General features: G+C 49.1%; 2 protein-coding genes across 4 annotated transcripts in view; both read left to right on the forward strand.

The window, feature by feature from the left end:
* The first annotated feature begins 663 nt into the window (after positions 1 to 663).
* Positions 664 to 4,523, forward strand: NDUFB8 (NADH:ubiquinone oxidoreductase subunit B8). The gene is made up of 5 exons (XM_072870099.1): positions 664 to 804; positions 989 to 1,115; positions 1,721 to 1,820; positions 3,435 to 3,590; positions 4,291 to 4,523. Exons 1-5 carry the CDS (start codon positions 705 to 707, stop codon positions 4,381 to 4,383), a joined length of 576 nt encoding a protein of 191 aa, XP_072726200.1. The 5' UTR covers positions 664 to 704; the 3' UTR covers positions 4,384 to 4,523.
* Positions 4,524 to 9,175: 4,652 nt separating this feature from the next.
* SEC31B (SEC31 homolog B, COPII coat complex component) overlaps positions 9,176 to 13,447 on the forward strand; it is a 37,667-nt gene continuing 33,395 nt past the window's right edge. The window contains exon 1 of one of the 3 annotated variants that reach the window (XR_012043787.1): positions 9,176 to 9,287. The gene's annotated coding sequence lies outside the window, so the exon portion shown is untranslated. Of the gene's footprint in view, positions 9,288 to 11,234; positions 11,255 to 13,447 lie in introns of those variants that run through there. The other 2 variants (XM_072870128.1, XM_072870130.1) reach the window with 2 other exon arrangements.

Consider the following 13,447-nt stretch of genomic DNA (forward strand, 5'->3'; position numbering starts at 1 on the left):
ATGTTGTTATTAGAAGGAATGACTTTACTGACAAATTGTCCATGATAGTTTTTGATCTGCAAAGGTTTCTAATGTAGATCGTTATAGAGACATTACCCATTATGGCTGATGTGAATAACTGAAGGAAAATGAGTTCAACTACCACAGAGTTTACATAATGAAGTAAACTGCAAAATCCTTTAATGCTCATATCGATTTTATCTACAATAATATATAGCTTATGTTTGAAGAATAGCATCACTAAATTAACGTGCCGTTTCAGCTGTTCGCGTTTCCCTGGCTCCACGGGATAAGACGATTACATTCGGGTATTAACTTTAACAATATTGATACTGATACAAAGAAGGCAATTTGCATAACACTGCCAGCCACGGCATTGATCCGACTGAGCATCGACCCAGCTGCTCCGCAGGAGGCTGCCCCGCGCCTGGAAGGTAATACCTGCCATAAATTCCCATTACCCCGCTTCAGATGATGACAGCAGAGCAAAATATCGCACCGATGCCCCTTCCGTCCATTAGCTCTTATGTCAATATTATAATAACAGCGGCTGATTAACTAATGCCTTGGACAGGGGATTCGTACCCTTCAGCGCAGGCGGTGGCCGGGGTGGCCCCGCCCCCGAGCTAGCCCCGCCCCCGCGCTAGCCCCGCCCCACTAGGGCCCTACCGGCCACCGTCGGCCGCGCCTGCGCGGTGGAGGTGATGGCGGCGGCCGGGGCCCGTGGTGTCCTCTGGCAGTGGGCGGCCGCCCGGCTGTGGGCGGCGCGGGCCGCCGCGCCGGTGCCCCCAGGGGCGCGGGCGGGTGAGCGGGGCGACGGAAGCGGGGGGCCTCGGCCGGCGGCCTCGGCCGGCGGCGGGTGTCCTTGGGGCGGTGGGCCGGTGACTCCGGGGTCGGGGTGTGAGGGCGGCGCGACCTCCCCAGCCTGGCTGCGGCTGCGGCTGCGGGCGGGACCCGCGGCCACCCTGCCTTGTTGCTCTTCCGCCAGCCTCGGAGATGTCCAAGGACCTGATGCCCGGGCCGTACCCCCGGACACCGGAGGAGCGGGCAGCAGCCGCAAAGAAGTACAACATGCGGGTGGAAGACTACGAGCCCTACCCCGACGACGGCTTTGGGTGAGCTGGGGGGTGCCGTGGCTCTGCAGCCGGGGAGCAGGCCAAGGCCAGCACCTCCTGCCTTTGTGGAGAGGTGCTGCAGGCTGGTAGTCTCTGTTGAATGCTTGGAGACACTGTGCTGTGAGCTTAGAGCTTTGAAGGCACACATCAGTGTTTTAAAACAGGAACAAATGGAATGAGTTGGAGGCCTGTGTGAATAAAATACTGTATGAGAGACTTCGTATGGTGTTGTAATGCAAGGCTAAGAGGGATGAACTGAAAGCTGTCTCTGGAATAAAGATTTCAGGGGAGTACTTTGACATCTGCAAAATGCTAGACAACTAGGGTTCTGTATTTCAGTTAAGCTTGCATCTTCTTCCAGCTAGTATAGCCCAAAAAGGCCACTTTGAGGAACGCTGTTTGTTACAATGACTGGTATCAAGGTGATGATTGTTGTGCTAGTTGCATGTATGCATTTAAAAAAAAGTATATATGTAGGAGGTATAAAAACAAAGTACTATTTAAGTCTTCCATTTCCATAGGCCTATCCTATAGTGTCTTCTACAAAATATTTCTCAATTAATACACATTTCTTGTATGTTTGGTTTTTTGTCTGTTTCTCACAGGTATGGTGACTATCCCAAGCTCCCTAATAAGTCCCTTCATGAGAGAGACCCCTGGTACCAGTGGGACCAGCCAGACATGAGGCATAACTGGGGAGAGCCGGTAGGAATGCTAACAGTACTTTTCATTATGATTACAATGATACTGTTACTAAATACTAACATGCACATCTTGTTAGTGTTTCCTGTTTAATTATTTGTGTAATTGCATTCCCAAGTGCAGGTGTGCGTTGCCTATGCAAGCAGGGATGGTCAGTTGGAGGGAAACTTAGGCTATGGCCAAAGAGGTAAATATTTTGAAAGTGCTGAGGAATGTGAACATCTTATTACATAGGAGGAGGGAGACTGTACAAACTTAAGTTTCTCTGTAGGAATAGGAAAGTCTCATCCCTTTTCTTTGCGTGATCTGGCTCAGTTTAAGGGCTTAGTTCAGAATCATTTAGCAAAGAAGCCATCGTTTGAGTAAAGCCCTTTTAGTACAGGGGAAGCAGCTATTGCTGCTTTATTACCCCAGGGTTGTTTTGGGATAGAATACAAATGAGGTTTTCTCTGAAGAAAGTTTGCAAGATATCCTTAAGAGAAATGGATGAATAGAGCACCTATGTTAACTAAGTTCAAAATTTAAGTTCCTCAAACTCCTTGTCAGGAGTAACTTTTCAGTTAGTGCGTGGTCTTTCTGTGAATGGCGGAATCTAACGGTGATTACTGAACTTGGTAATTGACTTGAGCTCTCCTGACTAAAAGCAGAGATTATCTAAGCATGTGTATGTAATATATCATAGTATAAACATGCCAGAGCATCATAGCATGTGTACCACAGTAAAGTGCATGTTGTAATGACTGTAGAAGCACATGAAAAAACCTGTGGTAATTCTGTGTTGTTGTGGTGCTTGGTACAGGAAGGCTTGTATAGGTACCCTTGTGCATGGGGTTGGCAGTGGGGGACCAAGTGGAATATACGGGTGCATTCCAGGTGTCAGCAGATGCCTCTGTTTAGGCAACTGAATTCTGCTCAGTCTGGCTCTCTGGCTTTGATAGCAAACGGCTCTGTGTGCAAAGGGGAAAGCTGGGGAGCTAGAGGCAGTACTTGAGCTGCAAATTAATGAGTTCTCTGCTTTCATTAATGTGAAAGGAGACTATAGGGAAGTCCCAAGCATGTTCTGCCTATGTATACTTCAAGGCAGAAGCTTAAATGCCCTCCTGCTTCAATCAGGAAGGGCATTAGCTTGCTACCAGCCCTGCTTTTGTCATGGAGTAACAGTGGCAGGTGCTCTACCTGTTTTGAGGAACCAGCTTCCAAGTGGCAGGTATAGTTGCTGCTTTGTTTGAAATAACACTGCTACTTCTGTTTGGGTATGTGACTGAACTTCCATAAACGAGGGTACTGATTTATACCATGCCTTTTCAACAGTGCTGGGGAACAAATCTAAGGTGGAGTGATTATGCATGTAAATAAAAGCTGCTGCTATCCTATAATTAAGCATATTGCCTGGTATAAGCATAGGATGGAATTTGGAGTCCTGAGTTTTACTGTAAGTGACAAATTGCTGTGACTGTAGGTAAATCACTTATCTCCTTTGTGGTTTTATCTCCACTTGCGGGGTAGACATGAAACAGCTTCTGGCAGTTTTGTGAATGCTGTAAAGCACTTCTTCCCTTGATAAAAGCAGCTTGAGCACTGTTGGTAAATGCGCAGCCATTTTCCTTTGTTCTTTAGATGCACTGGGACTTTGACATGTATATTCGGAACCGTGTTGATACAACCCCCACTCCAGTTCCCTGGCACACCATGCGCAAACACTTCCTTGTCTTTTTGGGTACCATGCTGATCATGTTTGGTCTTGGAGAGATGTATCCATCTTACAGGCCTGTGGTGAGTGACACCCTTGGGTAAAGGGAGGAGAAGTAGCTGTGTTTCTTGTCACTGCTGATGCCTGGAAGAGTGGTTTTGTTGAAGCTGAGTGATGAGTGTGAATGCAAAACCCTGCTGCTGGCAGGGGATGGGCCAAGGCCTCATCCAGCCTGAGTTGGTCTGTTGACTGGCTTGGCTCAGCTCAGCTCACAGGTTCTGTTTCATAGTGAGCAGTTCCTGTTCACAGGGAACTAATTTTAAGCTATGCTTCTTATAGTATCCCTTCTTTAGTCTAGGTATTCTCCTTACCTGTGTGCATCTGCTCAAGGGAGATGCTTTATCTCTTCTCTTGCCCTGTGTTTTTAGTTGTATCTCATGATCTGGATTATTTGGAATGTACTTCTGAAAAATACATCTGAATACACAAACAGCTTTTGCAGTATATTATCCTCATGCTGTGAGACAAACTGTTGGTTAAGATTAAATGCAAGACCACCTTGATGTTTCTGTTAAAGGACACAGGTTTATACAAAGAACTCTATCTCTGAATTTACTTTCCTTGTACTCTAATATTCCTGCTGAAGCACTTAAATAGAAGCTTAAGTCGTAAATGACAAGCTTTGATTTGTGTGGGGGTGGGATGGGATGAGACATTTTCCCCTTACCCCTTAACTTGCTTGGTGAATGTGATGAATTTGCCATTCTTCATTTCTCCCTGTAGGGACCGAAGCAATATCCCTTCAATGACCTGTATCTGGAGAGAGGAGGAGACCCCAATAAAGAGCCACCAGTGGTGACGCACTATGAAATCTGAAAGTTGTTGAAGTGCTATGTTTCTCCTGTGTCAGCTCTGCTGGGGATGGCACCTTCCCGAGCGTCCACTGCGGCATATGTTAACACTTGTTCTTCAATGTTCAACCACTAACTGCAGTGAAATATATCGATGATACCTACTGTGCTAGTTATCTTCTGTTGTTTTGAGGAGGCGGAACGGTGGCCAATGAAATGGAATGACCTTTGCCATTTTTCTAAACGGGCTAGTGTCTGTGGGGCAAAGTTCTGAGTGCAGTCCTAGCACTGCTGCTAGTTCATGTACCTTGTGCACAAACATTCCTTAGCTAGGCGTGTTTATGTAGGAGATATTGGTGTTACCAACTTCCTGCAGGTGCTGCTTGGAGTTGAACTAGAGTGTCATCATTTAATGTGAAGTGACAAGCAGAACCAGACTGGCAAGTGCCAGTGCTTGGGAGTCTTACACTGTGTGAGTAACTGTCTGTCCTTATGGGGATTTGGCTTTGACCTCTTCCTGCTCTAGACGCCCTCTTAAGTGAAGCTTGTACAACCAGTAGGGAGCACTAGTGAGGCACAGAGCCTTGCAGCGTACGGCTTGACGCTGACAGCAGAGCTGTGGACAGCAGTGGTACGAAAAGGCTCATGAGCAAGTCCAACTCTGGCCAGACCTGTTCTGCGCCTAGGGCTTTGGTCCAAGAGCACAGATGCCCAAGTTGCTCCTGGATGGCCTGAGCTCATCCATCAGGGTTGGAGTTATGTCTGACCCATGAAGTCTGCCTGTCTTGCTGCAAACCACTGGTCTAGGGCCTCCTATGGCTTCATCAGCAGTTTGCTTGGGAAAGTTATACATAGAATTTTATTAAGCTCCTATATTTTTCCAGCTCCACTCTTCCCTTAACATACATTTTTCCCCTTGTTACTGGAGGAGACAGTACCTTCAGTACTGATTTACAGTGAAAGTTCTCCCAGCTCCCCTGTGCTATGTCTTGGACCCCGCTGTTTGGCTGCAGGAGTGGGTGATCACAGAAGGCTAAGGGCTTGGGCTCTTTTGGGTGCTTCCTATAAACTGGATGCTGTGCTCTGCTCTCAACACCCTGTCATGACTCATAGTTTTGTGTTTTAAGAGAAGCAGGTATTTGAAGACAGTGATTCACAATTTTTCAATCTATAATGATTTTTAACCCCAGATTCTAAAGGATAGTTAGCTTGATCTCTGTGTAGGTGTTTCTATAATGGTGTATGTTCAAGGGAATTACATGATTGAATGCTAGGACATACAAATATGTATGTGGAGATAAACTAACCTCTTTGGAGGTGCTGAACCATCACCATTCCTCCTGGCTTTTGTAAGCTGTCACTTTTTCTTCTAGGTACAGAAATGCTTACTTTTAAATTACAGACAATGATGTTTTACCCCAGAAGGGTTTTTAAAGTATTTTTTGAGCTGTGGGGACCTTGAAACTGCATTCTGTTACAAAGTGTTATGCAGGGGAAAACACTCCTTAGGGATACTTGAGTAAGAATTATCATTCCATAGCAGTTATGTGACAGCACTATATACAATGTTGTGAGAGTTTTAAGAGTCTTCAAGTAAAATGAAAATGATCAGAGCAGTAACAGGAACCTTATCTTGGTGTATACAAAACAATAATGCAGCAGTTGCACAGAGGCAGGTTGAGGCCCATCTAGCTTATTGTACAGCACACCACATGGCTGCCCTGCCCCAGCATTGTTTGCTGCCGCCTCCTCTGGGGAGTTTCACATCCAGCCCATCTCTAACCAGTATCTTAATGATGTTTTTCTTCATGGGGAAGGCATAATGAGTTGGGCAGAGAATATGGCTCAGAAATCCTTAAAAATGGGCTTTGTAGTATAGGCACATTTTCTGAAAAAAGGAGAGAGGTGACCCTTCTGCTTTTTTTTTTCCTGGCAACTAAAATGCTTTTAGGAAAATATATTCCTAAGCTGTGCACCTTTCCCTTCTGCATGCCCTCTCAGGAAGGCTTAAATCTGTAGCTGAGGCAAAGATCTTCTGGGGGGGTGACTTCAGAGGCAGCAGACCCTGGCTCCAGCTATGGTGTTCCTTGGCCTACAGCATAGAATCGTAGAATCATTTAGGTTGGAAAAGACCTTTAAGATCATCGAGTCCAACCATTAACCTAGCACTGCCAAGTCCACCACTGAACCATGTCCCTAAGCACCACATCTACACATCTTTTATATACCTCCAGGGATGGTGACTCAACCACTTCCCTGGGCAGCCTGTTCCAATGCTTGACAACCCTTTTGGTGAAGAAATTTTTCCTAATACCCAATCTAAACCTCCCCTGGCGCAACCTGAGGCCATTTCCTCTTGTCCTGTTGCTTGTTGCTTGGGAGAAGAAACCGATCCCCACCTCGCTACAACCTCTTTTCAGGTAGCTGTAGAGAGTGATAAGGTCTCCCCGCAGCCTCCTTTTCTCCAGGCTAAACAACCCCAGTTCCCTCAGCCGCTCCTCATCAGACTTGTGCTCTAGACCCTTCACCAGCTTCGTTGCCCTTCTCTGGACACGCTCCAGCACCTCAATGTCTCTCTTGTAGTGAGGGGCCCAAAACTGAACACAGTATTCGAGGTGCAGCCTCAGTGCTGCGTACAGGGGGACAATCACTTCCCTAGTCCTGCTGGCCACGCTATTTTTGATACAACTCAGGATGCCATTGGCCTTCTTGGCCACCTGGGCACACTGCTGGCTCACATTCAGGCGGCTGTCAACCAACACTCCTGGGTCCTTTTCTGCCTGGCAGCTTTCCAGCCACTCTTCTCCAAGCCTGTAGCGTTGCATGGGGTTGTTGTGACCCCAGTGCAGGACCTGGCACTTGGCCTTGTTGAACCTCATACAGTTGGCCTCAGCCCATCGATCCAGCCTGTCCAGGTGCCTCTGTAGAGCCTTCCTACCCTCAAGCAGATCAACACTCCCACACAACTTGGTGTTGTCTGCAAACTTACTGAGGGTGCACTCGGTCCCCTTGTCCAGATCATTGATAAAGATATCAAACAGAACTGGCCCCAATACTGAGCCCTGGGGAACACCACTTGTGACCAGCCACCAACTGGATTTAACTCCATTCACCACCACTCTTTGGGCCCGGCCATCCAGCCAGTTTTTTACCTAGTGAAGAGTACGCCCATCCAAGCCATGAGCAGCCACTTTCTGCAGGAGAATGTTATGGGAAACAGTGTCAAAGGCTTTACTAAAGTCTAAGTAGACAACATCCACAGCCTTTCCCTCATCCACTAAGTGGGTCACCTTGTCATAGAAGGAGATCAGGTTGGTCAAGCAGGACCTGCCTTTCATAAACCCATGCTGACTGGGCCTGATCACCTGCGTGTCCTGTGATGATCTGCTCCATAGCCTTCCCCAGCACCAAGGTCAGGCTGACAGGCCTGTAGTTCCCTGGATCCTGCTTCCAGCCCTTCCTGTAGATGGGCATCACATTTGCTAACCTCCAGTCAACTGGGACCTCCCCAGTTAGCCAGGACTGCTGATAAATGATTGGAAGTGGCTCGGTGAGCACTTCTGCCAGCTCGCTCAGTACCCTTGGGTGGATTCCATCTGGCCCCATAGACTTGTGTGTGTCTAAGTGGTGGAGCAGGTCACTAGGCATTTCCCCTTGGATTATGGAGGCTTCATTCTGCTCCCTGTCCTTGTCTTCCAGCTCAGGGGGCTGGGTACCCAGAGAACAACTGGTCTGACTATTAAAGACTGAGGCAAAGAAGGCATGAAGTACCTCAGCCTGTTCCTCATCCTTTGTCACTATGTTTTCCCCCGTGTCCAATAAAGGATTCAGATTCTTCTTAGCCCTTCTTTTGCTGCTAAGGTATTTATAGAAATATTTTTAATTGCCTTTTATGTCAGTAGCCAGATTAAGTTCTAGTTGGGCTTTGGCCCGTCTAATTTTCTCCCTGCATAACCTCACGACACCCTTGTAGTCCTCTTGAGTTGCCTGACCCTTCTTCCAAGGGTCATAAACTCTCCTTTTTTTCCTGAGTTCCAGCCAAATCTCTGTTCAGCCAGGCCGGTCTTCTTCCCCGACAGCTAATCTTTTGGCACTTGGGGATGGCCTGCTCTTGAGCCTTTAAGATCTCCTTCTTGAAGAATGTCCAGCCTTCCTGGACTCCTTTGCCCTTCAGGCCTGCCTCCCAAGGGACTCTGTCAACCAGTCTCCCTAACAGACCAAAGTCTGCCCTCCGGAAGTCCAAGGTGGCAGTTCTGCTGACCCCCCTCCTTACTTCTCCAAGAATCAAAACCTAACATATTGTGATTGCTATGCCCAAGACAACCGTCACATCACCCACAAGTCCTTCTCTGTTCACAAATTACAGGTCCAGCGGGGCGCTTGCCCTAGTTGGCTCAACAGCACAAACCATTTCGGACTAGTGAATGGAGCAAATTCAAGTACCGTAAAAACAGAAATGGTGCCTGGGAGCGTCTTGGCTTGGGAGCCCCGTGCTGAGCCCTGGCTGCTGCTGAGGCCCACGGCTGTGGTGCCGCGGCTGAGGAAGAGGCACCCTGAACCTGCTCAGGAGAGACTGAAAGCAGCCCCCACACACTTTCGGGACACACCCGAAGGGCGGTAGCGGCCGAACCCCCCAAGGGGGCGGTTTCCCGCACCCTTGTCGGCGGTGACGGCTCCCGCCCTGCGCGGCGGCCCCGGGGCGGCCGGCGGTACCGCAGCGGTGAGACCCCCAGCCGCCGCCTGAGGCTGGCTCCTGCGCAGGCGCAGGCGCGGGCGGCGCGCGCTCCCTCCGGCGCCGCGGGGGCGGGGTCACGGGCGGCGCTTCGCGGGCGGGGGCTTTTCGGCTCCCGGCGGCCACCGTCGTGAGGGCTCAGCTGCGGGAGCCGTTCGGGCTTGGGTCGGCGGCGCGGCGGGGACGGCAGCGAGCCGGTAAGGGCCGCCGCCCGCCTCCCCCTCCTTCCTCCTCCCCTGCCGCCGCCTCCTCCGCTCCGCTCCGCTCGGCCTGACGCGAGCGGCTGCTCCTGCCCCGGCCCTCGCGCCCCTCAGCCCCGCCACGGGGGGCAGGGGCCCGTGAGCCGCCCCCGGGCCGGCCCACCCCCGCCTGCGGCGCCCCTGCCCTGCCGCGCCCCGGGGCCGGGCTCCTCGCCCCCGTCCCCCCCGCAACCCAGGCCTGCTTTGCTACCCTGCCCGCCCTGCTGTCGCTGCGCCGGCTCCGTCCCCAGGTCCCGTGGCTCTGTCCAGACCCCGCTGCCCCGGGAGCCCCGGAGCTTGTTTCCCCTCCGCCGGCGGGCCGGCTTCTGGGCAGCAGCAGGCGGGGAGCGCCTGCGGGGAGCTACGCTGTTTGACCTGGGCCGCGGAGAGGCCTCTGGCGTAGCCGAGAGCCTGTTTGTGACACCCGGTGTCCGAGGTCAATGTTTTCTTCCTAGGCTTTTCCTCTTTTTCACAGTGTAATGCTGTTGCGTGGAGCAAGCTGACTAGATATGTGTATACACACTCCCATCTGTACAATGCTGTGGCACTTAGCAATAGCTTTTGAAAGTGCTCGGAGCACAAGAAGTTTCTTTATATACCATGGGAGCTGTCATGGAGGAATGTGCTGAGCCCTGCTCTGCAACAGCCCCACCTTGCAAACACCAATGGTTAGCTGAGATTAGTGTCTCTGTGCCTTCTGTAATCGGGGTTTATAATAAGCACTTACGACAACAGCCTGGCTGCAGGGTATTGGGGAGCTGCGAAAGGAGAGGGTCAGAGCAATGCAAAGGGAAGGGGCAGTACGAAGGTTTTAAATTGACCCTGGGATGTGGAGACTGTAGGATGGTTTGTGTCTTAACTGTTGTGTCATGGCTGAGAGGCCTTTTTTGATTCTTAGGGTGGCTGCTTGTCACCTGGGTGACCTTGGACAAGTCTTTTCTGTTCTGCCCAAGTTTCACCTTTAACTAAGGGGAGTCAGGCTATCAGCTCCCTTTTGTGCTGTGCTGGAAGTCCAATATCAGCAGGAACTGTTCGAAGAGGAACAGTTGGGTGCCCAGTGGCAGGAGGAGGATTGGGAAAGTCAGTAGGACAGGGTTTCTGATTGACAGTATTTGGGTGGTGCAAGAGAGAGAAGGCCTCACTAGAGCGATACAGGGATGATTATCATGGCAGCTTTGAGGGTCAATTAGCTGATACAACAACAACCACGGTCTTTTATAATGTACTTTAAAGCCACAAGTATTTCAAGTTAACATAGGTGAGGAATTTTTGCCTCTGTCAGCATTGTTTACAGGGTCCGTCATGATTTGAGAACACGTGCTTTTACTTTTCACTGTTTAGCTGTGTGCTCTCCATTTCTTAGTGGTGGGGAGTGCTCTGACCTGCTGGGTTTTGCTTTGCAGACACTGTTACCTTTTAAGGACACTGTGCAGGAAACCATGGCAGGGGGAGGCTGCGGGGAAATGCTGCTTCTGTCCTGCAACTCCCTTTGGGGCTGAGATTCGTTAATACGTTAGATCTGTAATCGGATGTCTGTAGAAGGAGGAGGAGGAGGAGGAATTGTCATGATTAATTAATTAGAGGTCCTGAGGAAAGCATGAGCTTTCTCAGAAGTCTTAGATGCTATTTTGGGAGATGACAGCAGGTGGCAACCTCTCCCTAAAAAGTCTCCTGTGGAAGAGTTCAATACTTGTGAATTTTTCTCAGGCAGCCACAAGAGGTTGCTAAAGAAGGGCTTTCTGCTTTAAGGATCATGAGTCCTGTCCTGGATACAGACATGCACAGTGTATAGAAGGATCACTCCTCTAAGAGTAAGACTCAAATCAGGCTTTTTTTTTTTCCCCTTCCAAACTCAGAGCCCACTGACTTAAGGAGGAGGTGCTGCTGCATCCCTGCAGAACCTCAGCTGCAATGGAGCTGAACTGGTAGGAGGTGCTTAAGAGATGGTGTGATACTGTGATCTTTTGGCTTCTTATGCGTCTCCTGTGGGCCTTCTCAAGTCTGTTGGCACTACTGCTGCTTTGCCTTGAGGACCAGGGACACAGTGTACCTGTTAAATACCTATGATTCAGCACTCCTACAGTTGTTCTGTTGATATTGAGCCACTCTAAATGGTGCCTTGTTTGCTTTCCTATGTCTAGGTGAGTTACCATGGGCAAGACACTTTACCTTCACGTTCTGTCCTGACTTAAGTTTGTGAAAAGAGAACAGTAATGTTGACTTTCTTATGCAAAATGCTCTATTGACAAGAAAAGCTGGACAATTGATCAATATGGTTTTGCACAGTTTTTGTGGCTTATCTTTGTTTGCATGTTAAATGCAAATTGTGCCAGCCATGCAGTCGGTCCAGCACAGAGGGTAAAGAGGGGGAGCTTGTACCATTCACCTGGCTAAGTTTGTGATGGTTGTATTCTTCATTGTTTCCTTACCAGTTAATTTACTAGAGGGAAGAGGTCTCTTGGCTGTTGTCTAATAAGGTTTGCAGGGGAGTTGCCCTCTTAAAAGCCAAGAAGCAGTGAGGCCTGTATGTACAGCCAGCTCCCACAGCTGATGGATTGTAACTGGAGGAGGAAGAGGCAAGAAAGGGATTGGTAAGGAACATACCAGCTGGCCTGCTCCCCCACGTCAGGGGAGTCAGGTAGTGCCTTGTGCAGTAGGCTGTTGCTAGCAGATTCACTTGACTCCTCCTGGGGATATTTTCATTCCCCCCTGCTGATGAAGGGAGGAGACCTGGACAGTGTTCCTGCAGTAGTATAGGAGACAGATGAGTAGGTGCTGGAACTTCTTGGCAGAGAAAATGTGATGGAGCCCTAATGAGCAGCCTGCAGAGTATGTGCTAGAAGATTGGAGAGTAAGCTTTAGAGGTCTGTTATAGTGATGAGGAGGAGGTGACCTTTCCACCTCTGTTCCTAGGCTGCATGAGGAAATAGTTGCACTTGTTTTATTGTACAGAGTTCTGTTCAGATTCCTCTGGGCCTCAGCTGAGTTGGGATAAGGTTAATGTGAGAATAGCAAGAGGCAGTTTGAGCTTTGGGAGATACTGCTGCAGGCTAATGCTAAAAAGCATTAAATACATTCTAATCAAACAGCATATCCTGATAGTGCATGGGGGAGAGAGAGAGAGTGTCCGTCCTTATCTTCTGACTGGTGGTGGTGAAGAAACCCTAAAAAGGGTGTGGAGTTATTAGCCAGGAGGTCTGAGCCCAGGAAGTCATGCTGACCAGATTTCCCCTTGTGTGGGGCTCAGGAGACCATAGCTTCATAAAAGCCACAAGGTGACAGAAGGCTTTTTCAAAACTGGGTTGTTTTTTTTCTTGGATGGTTTGGCCAGACAGTGGGCTGGCCACAGCAAGCTACCTTTATGAACTTGGTTACAAATAAACATCCATACTCTGGCCTGAGTAAGGCCAAACTCTGAAGCACTGACGCTTGTAGCCCTGCATCTGAACAGAGGGCTGTGTGGTGCAGACTGTGGTTTAACTGTCAGCTGGGCTAACACAGTGTCAAGTAACCAGAAGAGGTTAATCACAGTGAGCTGGCAAGATGCAGAGTGTTTTGCTGTGCTGCCTGCTGACAGTTTTACTTTATTGAGCATGATATCATCTGAGTGCATAGTTAGCAGCTCTGTTCAGCTAGAGTTAAAAGGCTGCACTGCAGCCAAGCTTGAAAGGTTTAGGAACTGCTTGTGAGAGTGACCCCGCTAGCCTGTGAATTATATGTCCACACATCATTTATGTTGCTCACAGGCCTAGAAAGCCTGGGCATACTCTGGGATGGAGAGGTGCTGGGTGCGTACTTCTCAGTGAGAATGGAATCCTACGTGGAACAGTAATTTGTATTTATATTCAGTTTTGCAGCCTCCTGGCTGCCTGCTGTTGATGTTTGACTTTCAGTTATCCTGCTACATTATTGCCCAACTAATCTCTCTCCAGTGACATGGGGAAGTTGAGTTCCTGTTTTACAGGTGTTAGTTGATCTATGCAGAGTAAATAGGAAGAATTGTTGTCAGAGCTGAGATTGAAACCCAGTAGTTACTTCTGGATCGCTTCTTCTCACCTTCTTCTGCCATTTACAAACCCAAGCAGAAAGTCAAACGATTTTTTCCTTTTGCTTCTCAG

Source organism: Ciconia boyciana, chromosome 8 (genome assembly GCF_034638445.1).
Source record: "Ciconia boyciana chromosome 8, ASM3463844v1, whole genome shotgun sequence".
NCBI lineage: Eukaryota > Metazoa > Chordata > Aves > Ciconiiformes > Ciconiidae > Ciconia > Ciconia boyciana.